The sequence below is a fragment of the Hylobates moloch genome, unplaced genomic scaffold (assembly GCF_009828535.3).
Source record: "Hylobates moloch isolate HMO894 unplaced genomic scaffold, HMol_V3 SCAFFOLD_8, whole genome shotgun sequence".
Lineage (NCBI taxonomy): Eukaryota > Metazoa > Chordata > Mammalia > Primates > Hylobatidae > Hylobates > Hylobates moloch.
In genome coordinates, this window is record NW_026652283.1 from 102265343 (window position 1) to 102278467 (window position 13125).

Genomic DNA, 13125 nt, shown 5'->3' on the forward strand with positions numbered 1-13125 from the left:
CCACTTTTTTGGGTTTAATTTGTAGTTATTAACATCTTCAAAGTGTATGTTGTGAATTATAGTTTCAATAGAATGGACATATAGTATAAGTCAAGTGTCAAAGCACCAGGGATGGGCAACTAACTTGGCTATTTTATTATGCAATGAGATACTAAAGCAGAATGTAGTGCACAGCACTAGTTGTAAATACCTAATGCTTCCAGCTTATTATGTCTACATGCTTTCCAAAAATAATTAATTCAATGTTGAGAGATATAGGTAGAACATCGTGTTAAAAGTAGCATTCCTTTTAAGGAGAGAAATAATATTTCATTATGGGAAGGAGATATTGTTTTGTATTTGCAGTAACCAGAGGCGCCTTCTAGCTGTGTCCTTGCATGGTGGAAGGGGGTGACCACCTCCCTCTGGCCTCTTTTATAATGGCACTGATTCCATTCATGAGGCCTCCACCCTTATGACCTAATCACCTCCCAAGCTCACTTCCTCCAAATGCCATTTGGGGATTAGGATTTCAACCTGTGAATTTTGGTGGTTCAGAAGCATTTAGACCATAGCACTCAGTCTCCTCATCTGTAAAATGGGGATAGAATCTACACCAATAAAGGAGCAGACAGTTTACAGGCACTGGGAGGTGTTTTATGCATTTAGTCTCCTCCGTGGATTAAAGGAGACTAAATGCGTAAAACACCTCCCAGTTTCTCACCCAAGTTCTTGCTAAAAAAGAAGGATGCTCTTCTTGCAAGTCCTCTGACCTAACACTGCAAAGGGGAAACAAATAGCTCTTTAGTGTCATGCTTGCAACAGAGTAAGCTAGCAAATATAATTATGTAATGACTTTTTGACGCTTTTAAGTCAATTGCCTCTTATAAGAAATTTTGTAGTTTCCTTCTAAGTTTTAAAACACTAGTCAAATTTACTATTTTAATAAAAACTGTAAAAGAATACAAAGTATCCCAATATTTTAAACTTTGATTTTATTTAAATTTTAAGGAGACCAAATATTGTGTATATATTTTTGCAGTAGGAAATACCGCATAGATATGAATCATGGGCATATTATGTATGACTGACATTGCACATGAACTGTGATCAGCCTCACAGATGTCTCTTTAATAAAAAATTGTTTTAATACAAATCTTCTCAGTACAAAATTGGTAATATGAATATATGCTGCATTTTTTTTTTTTTTTTTTTTTGGTGAACAGTCAGGAAGTGTAGTGTTTTCAGTGGGCTAATCTAAAAGATATACTGAGAGAGAATGTTTTTAAAGCTAGATAAAATGATATGGCTAACAATTTGCCAAATGTTTGACAATTAATAACCTTTAAATAAAGAATAAAAATACACTTTGGGAGGCCGAGTTGGGTGGATCACTTGAGGCCAGGAGTTCAAGACGAGCCTGTCCAATGTGGCGAAACCCTGTCTCTACTAAAAATATAAAAGTTAGCCAAGTGTGGTGGTGCATGCCTGTGGTCCCAGCTACTCGGGAGGCTGAGGCAGGAGGATTGCTTGAGCCCAGGAGGCAGAGGCTGCAGTGAACTGTGATCATGCCACTGCACTCCAGCCTGACTGACAGAGTGAGACCCTGTTTCAATTTTTTAAAAATGTAATAAAAGGATGAGTATTCAGAATATCTAAAGAGCATTTACAAATCAATAAGAACAAAGAACTATGGATACAAGCAAGAAATTTACCAAAGAAGTACAGCAACCTCACTAGCATTTAGATAAATACAAAAACAATCAGATTGGCACAGTGAAAAAGTTTGATAATATATAGTGTTGACCGAGGTGTAGAAAAATGGATTCTTTTCTGGTCAGAGTGTAAATTGACTCAGCCACTTAAAAATATATTTGTTAAAATGTATCCTTGGGTCCAGCTATTTCACTTCACTGTATCTACCCTAAAATAACTCTTGTACTTATGCACAATGAGGCATGCCCATGTATATTCACTGCAGCATCACTTATTATCATGATAAATTGAAGGCAAATGAAGTGTCCACTAACACAGAAGTGGCTATGTAAACTACTGTGCATCCAGGACACATAGTAGTCTTCAGTGGTTACAGAGAATGGGCTAGAACTGCATGTGTTGATCATAAACAATCTCCATGATAGACTAAGTGAAAAAAACAAATTGTATAACAGTCCATGTGATGTGATGTGTCACCATTTGTTTACAAAAGAAGGGAAGGAAGGAGGGAGGAAAGAAGGGAGGAAGAGTGCAAGGGAGAAAGAGAGGAAAGGAGGGAGGCAGGACGGACAGACTACTATAGATTTTCCGTAATAGTAGCTTTCAAAAGCTTGGAAATGACTGTCAATAGAAAACACATTTTATGTCTTGACTGAGTGGACCCTTCCAATGTACTCTGAAATTTTAAAATCTAGTTCCGATTCACTTGATATCATTTTTCAAAATGCTGATCATGACACATTAAAATTGGCTTCAGGACTCAAGTATGGTTTGAAAAATACTGTTTTGAAGTATACATTTATGTATGTAAATGGATAGAAAAGTGAGTGGAAGTCAACACACCCCTCTGATATCACAGGTTATTTCTGGGGAGGTGGCTGTGATGGGTGGTGGCTCCTGGGAGCCTTGAATCTCATTTGTAATACTAACATTTTTGTTTGTTTGCTTGCTTGTTTTTATAGGGGCATGCATAATTAAATCTTTTTAACTTTATTTTTTAATAACTAAGTAATCAAAAGTATTTCCAAAAGTCAAGGATGTATTGGGATTGTGAGGGTAGTGGTCAAAGGGTCTCAAGAAAAATAATGTTTAAGTTAAAAATATTGCATAGTTGATTAATTTAGAAGGCAGACATTCTAGCTAACTCTTTGTTTTTGTATTTAGGGCCACAGATGGGCACATTCTTGTGGCAAGGTAGAGTCAAACCTATGTGATATCCCCTTCAAAAGGCATCACAGACCTAAGAACTCTCTGCCATGTTGTGAGATTTTAACTCATTACCTATGAATGTTGCATCTACAAATCAAAAACATAAAGTAGTTAGTATAAAAATGATTTTAAAAAATCAAGCTTTCCATTTTCAGAGAATGCAAAGTTAATTTTTCTGTAGCAACAGCAACTTGGTCATGTTACACAGTGTCTAGTATTTGGTTTGGGTCTGGACAAACGGTTATATTTTAAGAATTATTTCTCCAAGAAGCACTACTGTAGAAAATATGGCATGTGTACCCTTGGTCATCTCCAGAAGATGGAGCAGACAACTCCAGCTCTCTGTTTTCTATTTTAGAGCTACATTAACTCTATTGGCCCCTTTACATTTTTATCCCAAGGGTATTTATTAAACCTCATATTAATAATCAAATAATTCATATTAAAAGGAGTAAACATTTTGTCCATGGGATAGAGACTCTTTAAATTTCAAACATTTAAACAAGGTATTAACTGAAGATGAGCTAGAACTAGATTATTTCTTGTGCTAAATTCTAAACCGACTCAGTAAAGCTATCTGTAAAGAAAGTAGTATTTCTTTGAATGTTTATATTTTATTCTTTTTTGCATTTTATGTCTTAAATATACATTTTCCTGTGCTTATAATAAAACAAGTTGACTCTTTTAAATGACCACATTGAATGTTCTCTTTAAATGTCTTGAAAACAAAATATTTATGGTAAAATACGCAAGCTTTCTCAGGAAGTGCTTATAATAGAAGCATTTTAAAAAATGTTTAGCTGTTGTTAAAGCGAGGACTATATTCGTGTTTAACTTCATAGTGTCTCACTGTTGTGTGAAGGGAAGAAAAGAGGGTCTTTGGAACTTTCAGCTTTTTTTTTTTTTTTAAAAGGAAATTGGCAAGAGAAGTTTTATTGCGGAAAGCACACTCTAGGTTAAGAGGAGGAAAGGAAAGAGAAAGAGAAGGAAGAGAAAGGAAGGAAGATAATGCACATCACATATCTGAAGTCTCTTTTTGTTTTATCCAGTATGGTTCTGTGGGTGAAAAGAGGCAGAGGTGGCCTTGTAGGTAATCTAGAGAAAAAAAATCATTCCTTTAAATAGTTTTATAGTCCTCAGGTTAAGAACAGACTGTGGCTATGACAGAGGATGCTGGGAAAGCAACTAATATACAATTTGACACCAAATTAGTCTGAAAACTGTGAAGGTGGTGTGGCTGTATGATGAGAATTCAGGATAAATTATAAATATTCCCCCACTTAGACCTGGAAAGAAATCTAGGTGAAAATTATAATTCGTAATAATCAAAGGTTTGAAAGTTATTTAATTCTAGCTAAAAGAATTTTCATTTTTTTTTTGCTCTGTAAGAATGTCTATTCAGTGATTACATTTCATAGTTTTGATGAAATTAGTCTTAAAATATGTTAGGGAGGGCATAATGAATTTAAAATTTAAAAGCATGATAGCCTCTTAACTATACATGTCTGAAGCCTGGCTTTTCAGTGGCCACTGTATCTAAGGCACTGCTGACTCCGGATGGCAGCCTGCTGTAATTGCCAGCAAAATATCCAAGTGATAAGCAGTCTTTCAGATGTTATTATAGGTAATATCATTGTGTTACTTAGAAGTCTGAGAAGTAAAGGGAAGATACTTTTTATTCCAGGTCATAAAATATTGAAGTATTACAGGGTCTCTGCATATTGTCTCATTGATAAGGTGAAGTCTTTGCTTTAAAATTTGTGTTAGAATTTTACTTCATTTTTTCATTAATGTAACTTTTGAAAGAGAACTTGACTAACTACAAAATTTATCACCCACAGCATCGGCAGGAATTGCTGTGTCCCAGAGGAAAGTGCGTCAGATCAGCGATCCTATTCAGCAGATATTAATACAGCTGCACAAAATAATCTATATCACACAGGTCAGTGTTCTAGCTTTTTATTTCCTTTTCATCTTAAATGCAAGTTTGGTGCTAATATTGCTGAAGAACTATTTTGTAGGACTTTAGATTGAATACTTGTTCTTATCCTCCCCAGCTACATACATGTGGGGACACTTCAGTTTAGCAGCAGAGCTGGGAAGGTAGTAGGGTAAAAAAGCAAATATATAGGATTTTCCCTATGATTCCTAACATCCTCTCTTACTGTTAGTGCCCAAACAAACCAAACTTCAACACAAATGACCCTTCTGTAGGGGTGAAAGTGGAGACAGAGTTGGGATTCTTTGCTCTTAAGCAGCTTTACTATAGGAAAGAAAGAGGAAAATAGTGCCCACACATTAATTCTGAGAATGCTAGGTTGAAAATAAGACCTTTCAGAGAGTGAAAGCCAAAACCACACAAAATCCAGGATTGTTAAAATTTTCTACTTGTAAATCTCTGACTCCTGGCACTGAGAAAATAATCAGTGCTAAAAAATGGCTATTTTAATTATTGACAGAAATATGTCTAGAAATAAACAACTTGAAGGCATTGTTATATATGATTAATAAAAATTTTTTTTAGACAAAGAAGTGCAGAAGACCTTTAGACATGAAAGTCCCTGTTATTTTGAAGTCTAAAATTGTATATCTTATGTGGTTTATTCATTCATTCACTCACTTGACATATAATTATTAGGTGCCTACTATGTGCCAGATGCTATTTCAGGGACTTGAGATACATCCACGAGCAAAACATAAACATTGCCTTGCTCTAGATTCAAAGAACCAACGGGGGATGCTGTCAGCTGCCAGTTGTGGCAATTCCAACTAAATATTCAGATACTGAGGAGAAATACCACAAGTTAAATGGACCAACTGGGCCCACTGGGCTCATATTCCATTTAACTAACCCCCATCCCTACCCAAAACATCCCCAAACAAAAAGTCATTAAAAATGGTGTACCATAGTAACATTATAAGACTCTAGGAATCTTGATGTCAGTTTGCAACCAGTGTCTAGTATTCGCTGGAAGCCTGTATTTCCTTTTCCCCAGTAAACAGTCACTCTAGTAAATGGCTGCAGTTCTCCTTGGGGAGGTTTGGAGGAAAATTTATAGTGTGCACTTGTAGTAATGTTTCAGGGCCCTTCCTCAAGGGGTCCCAGCTTTCCACTCAATCAAGGGGCTTTGAGTCTTTGAATTGACTTGCATCTGGAAACTGTGTGAGAGGCTATAACTCTCCACTGTAGCAATGGCAACTTAGGGCAGGTTTCTGTCTACCACACCTAGATATTCTTTTCTGTTAAACTGATCAAGGAATACTTTAATAGGCAGACCATCTATTTCTTTTCCAGGAACACCCTAGTCAACTAACCACTACCAAAAATCTCTGTTGGCTAAGGCATTCTAAATGATAGTACCTCCCTGCTGCCCTTTCTGGAAGATGCTCTCAGTTTGCTATTGGTGGTCAAGGGCTGTCAGTTGGCCCTTGCCAACTGGATACACTGAAATCATGTATCGTTCGGTGTCATACCTGGCCTCCAAAGGAGAGCAACCACAGGGCTTTTCAAGGATGCTGGTGCTCCCCTCTGCAATGTATTTCTCAGTGCCTTAGTGAAAGGAGTGGCTTCTGGATGTTCTTGCTGAATGTGGTTGGGGACTGGGTGTGCAAGTCACACATGGTAAATCTACCCCAATAAGCCCGTCTCTCTGAGCCTTTGAAATCACCCCTTCACATGCCAGAGAAGCTCTGGCATTTTACCCTCATCAAACACAGACCATGGTTAAGTACCAGTTTTAGTCAAACAACCAGTTAAACTACTTCCAGCTGCATGAACTAACATGTGAAATCTGGAATCTGTAGTACGTGTACTCATATCAATGAATTCAGCCTGATCTAGTGCTATAGTTTTTACCCTTCTTGGCCTATCCCTCTTAGAATCTACTCCTGTACATGTTCTCTGGGTTGCTGCTGAAATGTAATAGCAAAATCTTGCAATTCTTTTCCTATTTCCTACTGGGTCACGATGTACATGAATTCCCCTGGATCATATTGAAATAGGACCCTAGTTATGGATTTGACCCTCATTGTGTTGGGTCTCATGAAGAAATGAACATCCCTTTTAAAGACATTTGTCCTAGATGAGGTTATCATAGGGTTTTCAAGCAAAGAAAGGCTCGTCTTCTCAGACACAGAGTGGCAAGCTATTTTTAATTGCTATGAAGGCTCAGAGTGACCTTGGTTTCAGGATTGTTGGTTTTACTTGGGTGGTCTCAACAAGATGTTCCTATTCCAAGTTTTACAATTCTTATTTTTTCTAAGTTTCACATGAGAAATTTGATAACGTGTGACTTCATCCGACCTAGTAATTTAGTAAGCTGCTCAATTAAATTTCGATTATCAGCCATATCAGCACTGTAGCAGAACAAAGCAACAGATTCTTTTAGGGCTATCATGGGATCTTTCCACATTTCAGACCATGACTTGAGCTGAGCTGTGAAGGACCCAAGCTTGTCATTTTCTTTCTGTAAGTGCTCCAGTGCATTCAAAAGAATCCCTTCTGTGCCATAGTCCTTGTGTTCTTCATTACTGTGTACCAGTCAAGAACAGCAGCTATTTGGGCTTCCAAGGCACCTGCTTCAGTTGGCGCTTCATCAGGATGATAACCTGATTAATTGTGATGCAACTGCATGCCATGGATTACTAGCATCTCATGTCCTATTGGCAACAAGCAAAGGAACAAACAAAACTCAGCACTGGGCTCAGTTCCAAGAGCACAATCAAACCAATTCCCAAATCCTATCTGTGTGGGCTCTTCTGGGACATTCCTAAAACCTGTATCTGTATCATTGAGGGTCTAGTCAGAAACCATACCATAATTTCAGCAGGGAAGGTTTAATGTAAAGAATTATTCACTATGATGGGTATTATCTACTAGGGAGGGGAAGAGAAATCTAAAGAATGTAGGAAGAGCACTTAAAGGAGTCACAACCTCTAGGGCTGAGGCAGAGCAACCAAGAAAGGAACAAATATAGAAGTGGGCACTCCCACACTGGGTCGAAGTCCTGACCTTACTGAAAAGATCAGAAAAATTAGTAAGGTGCTATACTGGAGAAACTTGAAGTGAAGGGTCCCTCTGGAGGACCTGGGCAAGCCCTCCACAGTGAGGTACTATGCCCTGGAAATAACTGGGAATCAGCACTTGAGGGTGTTGTGCTGGGTAGCACCCTCCATGGGACCAGGGGAGGCCACCCCGAGTTAGGTGTTGCTCCATGGAATTCTCTGGGGAGCTATCTGCAGAGTTGGTACCACTGGATTTGACTGGCGGTTAGCACCAACCTCTAGGGGTCCCACATGTGCTGTTTACTACGAGCTGCCGCAGCAAGGCAACGCAGGAGCATCACTGGAGCCAGGAAACAAGATCCATCCTCCTCCAGCATCCCTCCAGGGCTCTCTTCTGATAGAGCTTAGCATCCTGCTAAATGGCAAGGGAGAAATGTTCCAGTATCACAAGCTGGATAATGAAAGGGTGGACTTGGAGCTGACAGGCTGCTTACTGACACATTTAACCTAGGGGACTAGAAAAGGAACTGCCTTCTTTGGTGTCTCCCTACCTCTGAGTTCTCATTGCTTTCCCTTTAGCCTTGGTAGTCTTTAAGCCTGGGGCTGAGTAGCCTGGGTCTTATCTATCAAGTTTTGTCCAAACTCTGGTGTTCTTTTTTCTTTCCTGATGGCTGCCTTTTTGAGATGCAGGAGTCTAAAACTGATTACTTTTCTATATTCTGCTGTCAAGCTTTCTCTTAGGCAACCACAGAATTGTCTAACTATTTACATAAAAGAGGGTGAAGGAGTACAGGGAAATATTGGGGGCAGCTTGATTAATACATCAAAATATAATCTGCCATATCTATATTGAGTCAAGTGATTATATTAATGCATGTCCATTTAAATACTGATATAGAAATATGGAAAAAGCATTCTTAACTTTAGTGTTATAGAAATACCTTTAAATAGCTTTTTAGTTCTCTTAACTGTTAACTATTCAATTGAGAGAACTATCCTTTGAAATTTAAATGTAGTTTTCATATGCCTGTCTTGCTAATTTTTATGTAATAAAAAACTTTTTAATGTATACAATTTTCTTATTGGATTTCAAAGTAGTTTAAAGCAAGAGTAAAACTATTATAAATATCCTGTTATTATGCTCTTGAACTGCCAGTGTAACAAATGATTTCATATTTTTTGGCAGAATGGCATTCCTTGCTACAAGTTCAAATATAACTATTGTGATTTTTAAAATGTATTTCCAGAATACTCTAAAGTTTATGACATTGCACACAGTCGGGAATGATTCCCCTTTGAGGAACTTTAACTTATAGTGCTAAACAAAGTCAAAGACTTTCAAATAAAAAAGAAAAATACATGTAAATATTATACTAGTGTATTTGCTATAGGTTAAAGACCAAGATCAGTTTTCTAACTCTGCTAATTGCAAAGGAAGACTGAAAGTAAGAATGAATTGGAAAAACAAACAAAAAGACAATTTTTTCACATATTTATTTACTAATCAAACTCTCTCAGACTTACACTTGGTAGCTGCCCTGAACTGAGGGGCCACATATCTCCTGACAACCATCAGATGAACTTACAAGGAAAACTTCCTGCTTTTGGTTGGTGGTGGCCTTTTCTATCTCATTTCCATGGAGACAGATCAGTGAAAATCATCTAAAAGCAACTATTTTATAAGGCAGGATGTTAAAATCCTTACCTTGCTTTCTTACTGATTTGACCTCTGTTTTTATCAAAACTGAAATGGTAATCTTAAGACCAGCAAGCTAAGAATGAAATCAGTGGTTTACTTCTATTTCTGGAACCCCGAATCTACCTTTGGGCATATAAGGTGACTAAAGTACGTATGTTACCTTTGAGTATGAGTCTTTATGTGTTATTGCTTAGGTCACACCTGCACAACCCAAAGAAGCACTGGATTTAACTTTATACTTACATTTAGATTGTTTTGTTAAATAGATGCTTTGAAAATCAGGATATATAGCATCTTTTAAAAATTAAACATCAGGGCCGGGCACGGTGGCTCACTCCTGTAATCCCAGCACTTTGGGAGGCCAAGATGGGTGGATCATGAGGTCAGGAGATCGAGACCATCCTGGCTAACAACGGTGAAACCCCGTCTCTACTAAAAATACAAAAAATTAGCTGGGTGTGGTAGAGGGCACCTGTAGTCCCAGCTACTCAGGAGGCTGAGGCAGGTTAATGATGTGAACCTGGGAGGTGGAGCTTGCAGTGAGCCGAGATGGCGCCACTGCCCTCCAGCCTGGGCAATGGAGCGAGACTCCATCTCAAAAAAAAAAAAAAAAATCAAACATTGGTCTCCTAGAGAACAGGCAAGCCATTTATTTGAAGCGCCTTTGGATTGCCCATCTTCACAACCACAGTTATTGCCAATGGAAAAAAATGTGGTTCAGAAGAGCAATGTGTTATCCTCTGATGACAATTATACTACTGACTGTCACTGGTGAAACGTTCTGTGTGTTTTCAACAGTAGTGAGGGATAAGACTAGAACCATCCACACCTGCTCATCTGGATCTCCTGTACTAATGGCAAGGGTGACCTAGATTTAACAGAATAAGATATTTAGGGTAAAGTTGTATTTCTTAAATTCACTGCCGTTTTCAGGGTTTGTAAATTCTAAGAGAAGTGTTATGTTTTGTGTATTTAGTTTGATAACAGTCTTTGAACATTCTGTTTTAGTATTTAGTATTTAGTATTTAGGGAAATATCCCTTATGCAGTAGTATTTAGTATTTAGTATTTAGGGAAATATCCCTTATGCAGTGAAGTCAAAATAACTTTTTTAAAAATAGAATTAGGTACTAACTTAAGTCACTTTTTATCAAATGGAGTCCTGTGAGCAATGGATAGTTTTCTGATGTATATTTGGAGGTACTAGAGAATATAGTAAATTCTTTAAAAGAATCCATATATTCTTCCATATGTAGAAATCTGTATATTCTATTCCAATATTAATATTACACAAGTTTGGGAAAACTAGTATAAAAGATGCAGATCGGTTTTCATTATTTTGTTACTTTGTGTAGTACAGTAAAAACAAGCAAACAAAAACCAAGCTTTTAGGTGTATGACTTTGAGGAAGTAATTATCTTTTTAAGAATCACTTTCTTCATTTGTAAGATGGGGGAGCTTATGAGACTACTTGCCTCAAATGAAATAAAGTATGTAAAAATGTTTATCTTTTTGTTTCTTTTTTGGAGATGGATCTTGCCATGTTGCCCAAGGCTGGTCTTGAACTCTCCTGGGCTCAAGCGGTCCTCCCACCTTTGCCTCCCAAAGTGCTGGGAATACAGGCATGAACCACCGTGCCTGGCTGAAAATGTTTCTAAACTATAAAGTGCTATCCTACAGTAATGCTAGTCATGGTGGCATCTGTTCTAGAATAATGGCTGTGCTAGAAGGCACTGCTCAGAAAGTATTCTTGCATGGTACATAATGTCTTTAAGCTCTGACTTCCTCACTTATGAAATAGTACTTGCTTTATAAGTTTGTCGTGGAGAAAAAAGTGAGGCTGGACATAAATGAGTAATCATAGTGTCTGGCTCAAATGAATCATATACATTAATATTCTATTCTTAGTATTATAGTCCTTATATATATTATTATGTTTATATCACCTGCAATTAAACTATGCATGAGTCATCATTTTGTAAAATTTTAAATTCTTGTATGAAAACTTTAAAGATGGGGTGCTGTCCATTGTGATAATTATTCCAGTAAGATCAATAGCTTTCTAATATATATGCAGCTTAATTTGACTGAATGTTAACTTACTCAGATGAGTTTTTGAGGCTTAATTCAGGCCATCAGGAGCAGTAAAAACAATTCTAAGTTAACTAGAGGCTTCTCAAGTTAAATAAATCACAAGAATTCTCAGAATACCTGAATTAATAATCTGATACTCATAGCTTCCAGTAGTGGGTTGAGTCCCCTTTGAAGGAAGCTATGAGCCCACTGGTGTTCCACACTTTCAAAAGTTTGTCATAGCAGAGAAGGCTCGCTGCCTTTCTGTTTGACAGCCCCTTGCAGTCAGCTGGGCAGCAACTAGAGGGATCTGGGCCAATACTGCTCTCTGGTGTTTGGTTTGGGGAAGTGGCAACTTTTGGCGCATTACAAAAGGGAATTATCAAAACTGTGCTCTGTCCAGGTATTTTCTGGTCCCCTCATCACTCCATCCCATCTTCCTGGTAGGAATATACATGCACATGCTCCTCACCTTCATGTCTGTTTCTATTCTAAGTTAAATTCATTTCTCTTTTGCTATTCTGTCTCACACGCATATGTCATTTATACTCATTTTCCTTCTCATCTGTCTTCAATTTGCCCCTTAATGCTGAGAAATCTCTCTCTCTCTCCCTGCACCCCCCTTCCTCTCTCTTCTTTCTCTCTATTCCACATTTTTTAAATTTCCTCCTTTTATTTCATGTGAAAGGACAATAATAATTATGACTATTTGCAGGGAGTAGAGGGAGGGATCCCATCTGGATTAAGGCAAAAGAAACTATAATATTGACATGAAAAGAGGTCAGTGGATACTCAGTGCTGCCAACCTACAAAACATTTCAAAGTACACTAAAGTGCTTCAGTATCTCCAGAAGAGTCTTATTTCTTCACTAATTAACTTATTTTGACTCAAACACTAGGATAAAAGATACATTTTTTATTTTTTGAGATGGAGTTTCGCTCTCGTTGCCCAGGCTGGAGTGCAATGGCATGATCTCGGCTCACCACAACCTCCACCTCCCAGGTTCAAGCGACTATCCTGCCTCAGCCTCCCAAGTAGCTGGGATTACAGGCATGCACCACCATGCCCGGATAATTTTGTATTTTTAGTAGAGATGGGGTTTCTCCGTGTTGGTCAGGCTAGTCTCGAACTCCTTACCTCAGGTGATCCGCCTGCCTCAGCCTCCCAAAGTGCTGGGATTACAGGCATGAGCCACTGCACCCGGCCAAAGATATATTTTTTAAAACATTTTTCAATTGAATTATTTTCCTGTTTTATATAATTACAGTACTTCACAACAGGCCCTACATTCTACCGTATTGGGATGATGAAAAGTTTTTATTTGGCCGTGCGATCAGTGTTGTGAGCCCCTCTCTGTAGGCCCTATACTTTGCTCTGCCATTATCTTTTATATGTCCTCCTGTCTAACAAAACTTGAGTAAATAGGATAAGATAAGTTATGCTGA

The 13125-nt window shown here is 37.9% G+C and overlaps 1 protein-coding gene across 6 annotated transcripts in view; it reads left to right on the forward strand.

The window, feature by feature from the left end:
• NEK10 (NIMA related kinase 10) overlaps positions 1-13125 on the forward strand; it is a 248764-nt gene that overhangs the window by 212179 nt on the left and 23460 nt on the right. For 3 of the 6 annotated variants that reach the window (XM_058442270.1, XM_032162265.2, XM_058442271.1), the window contains 2 exons: positions 2860-2889; positions 4746-4846. In XM_058442270.1, coding sequence (XP_058298253.1) covers positions 2860-2889; positions 4746-4846 — 131 coding nt within the window. The remainder of the gene's footprint in view (positions 1-2859; positions 2890-4745; positions 4847-13125) is intronic. The other 3 variants (XM_058442269.1, XM_058442272.1, XM_058442273.1) reach the window with 1 other exon arrangement.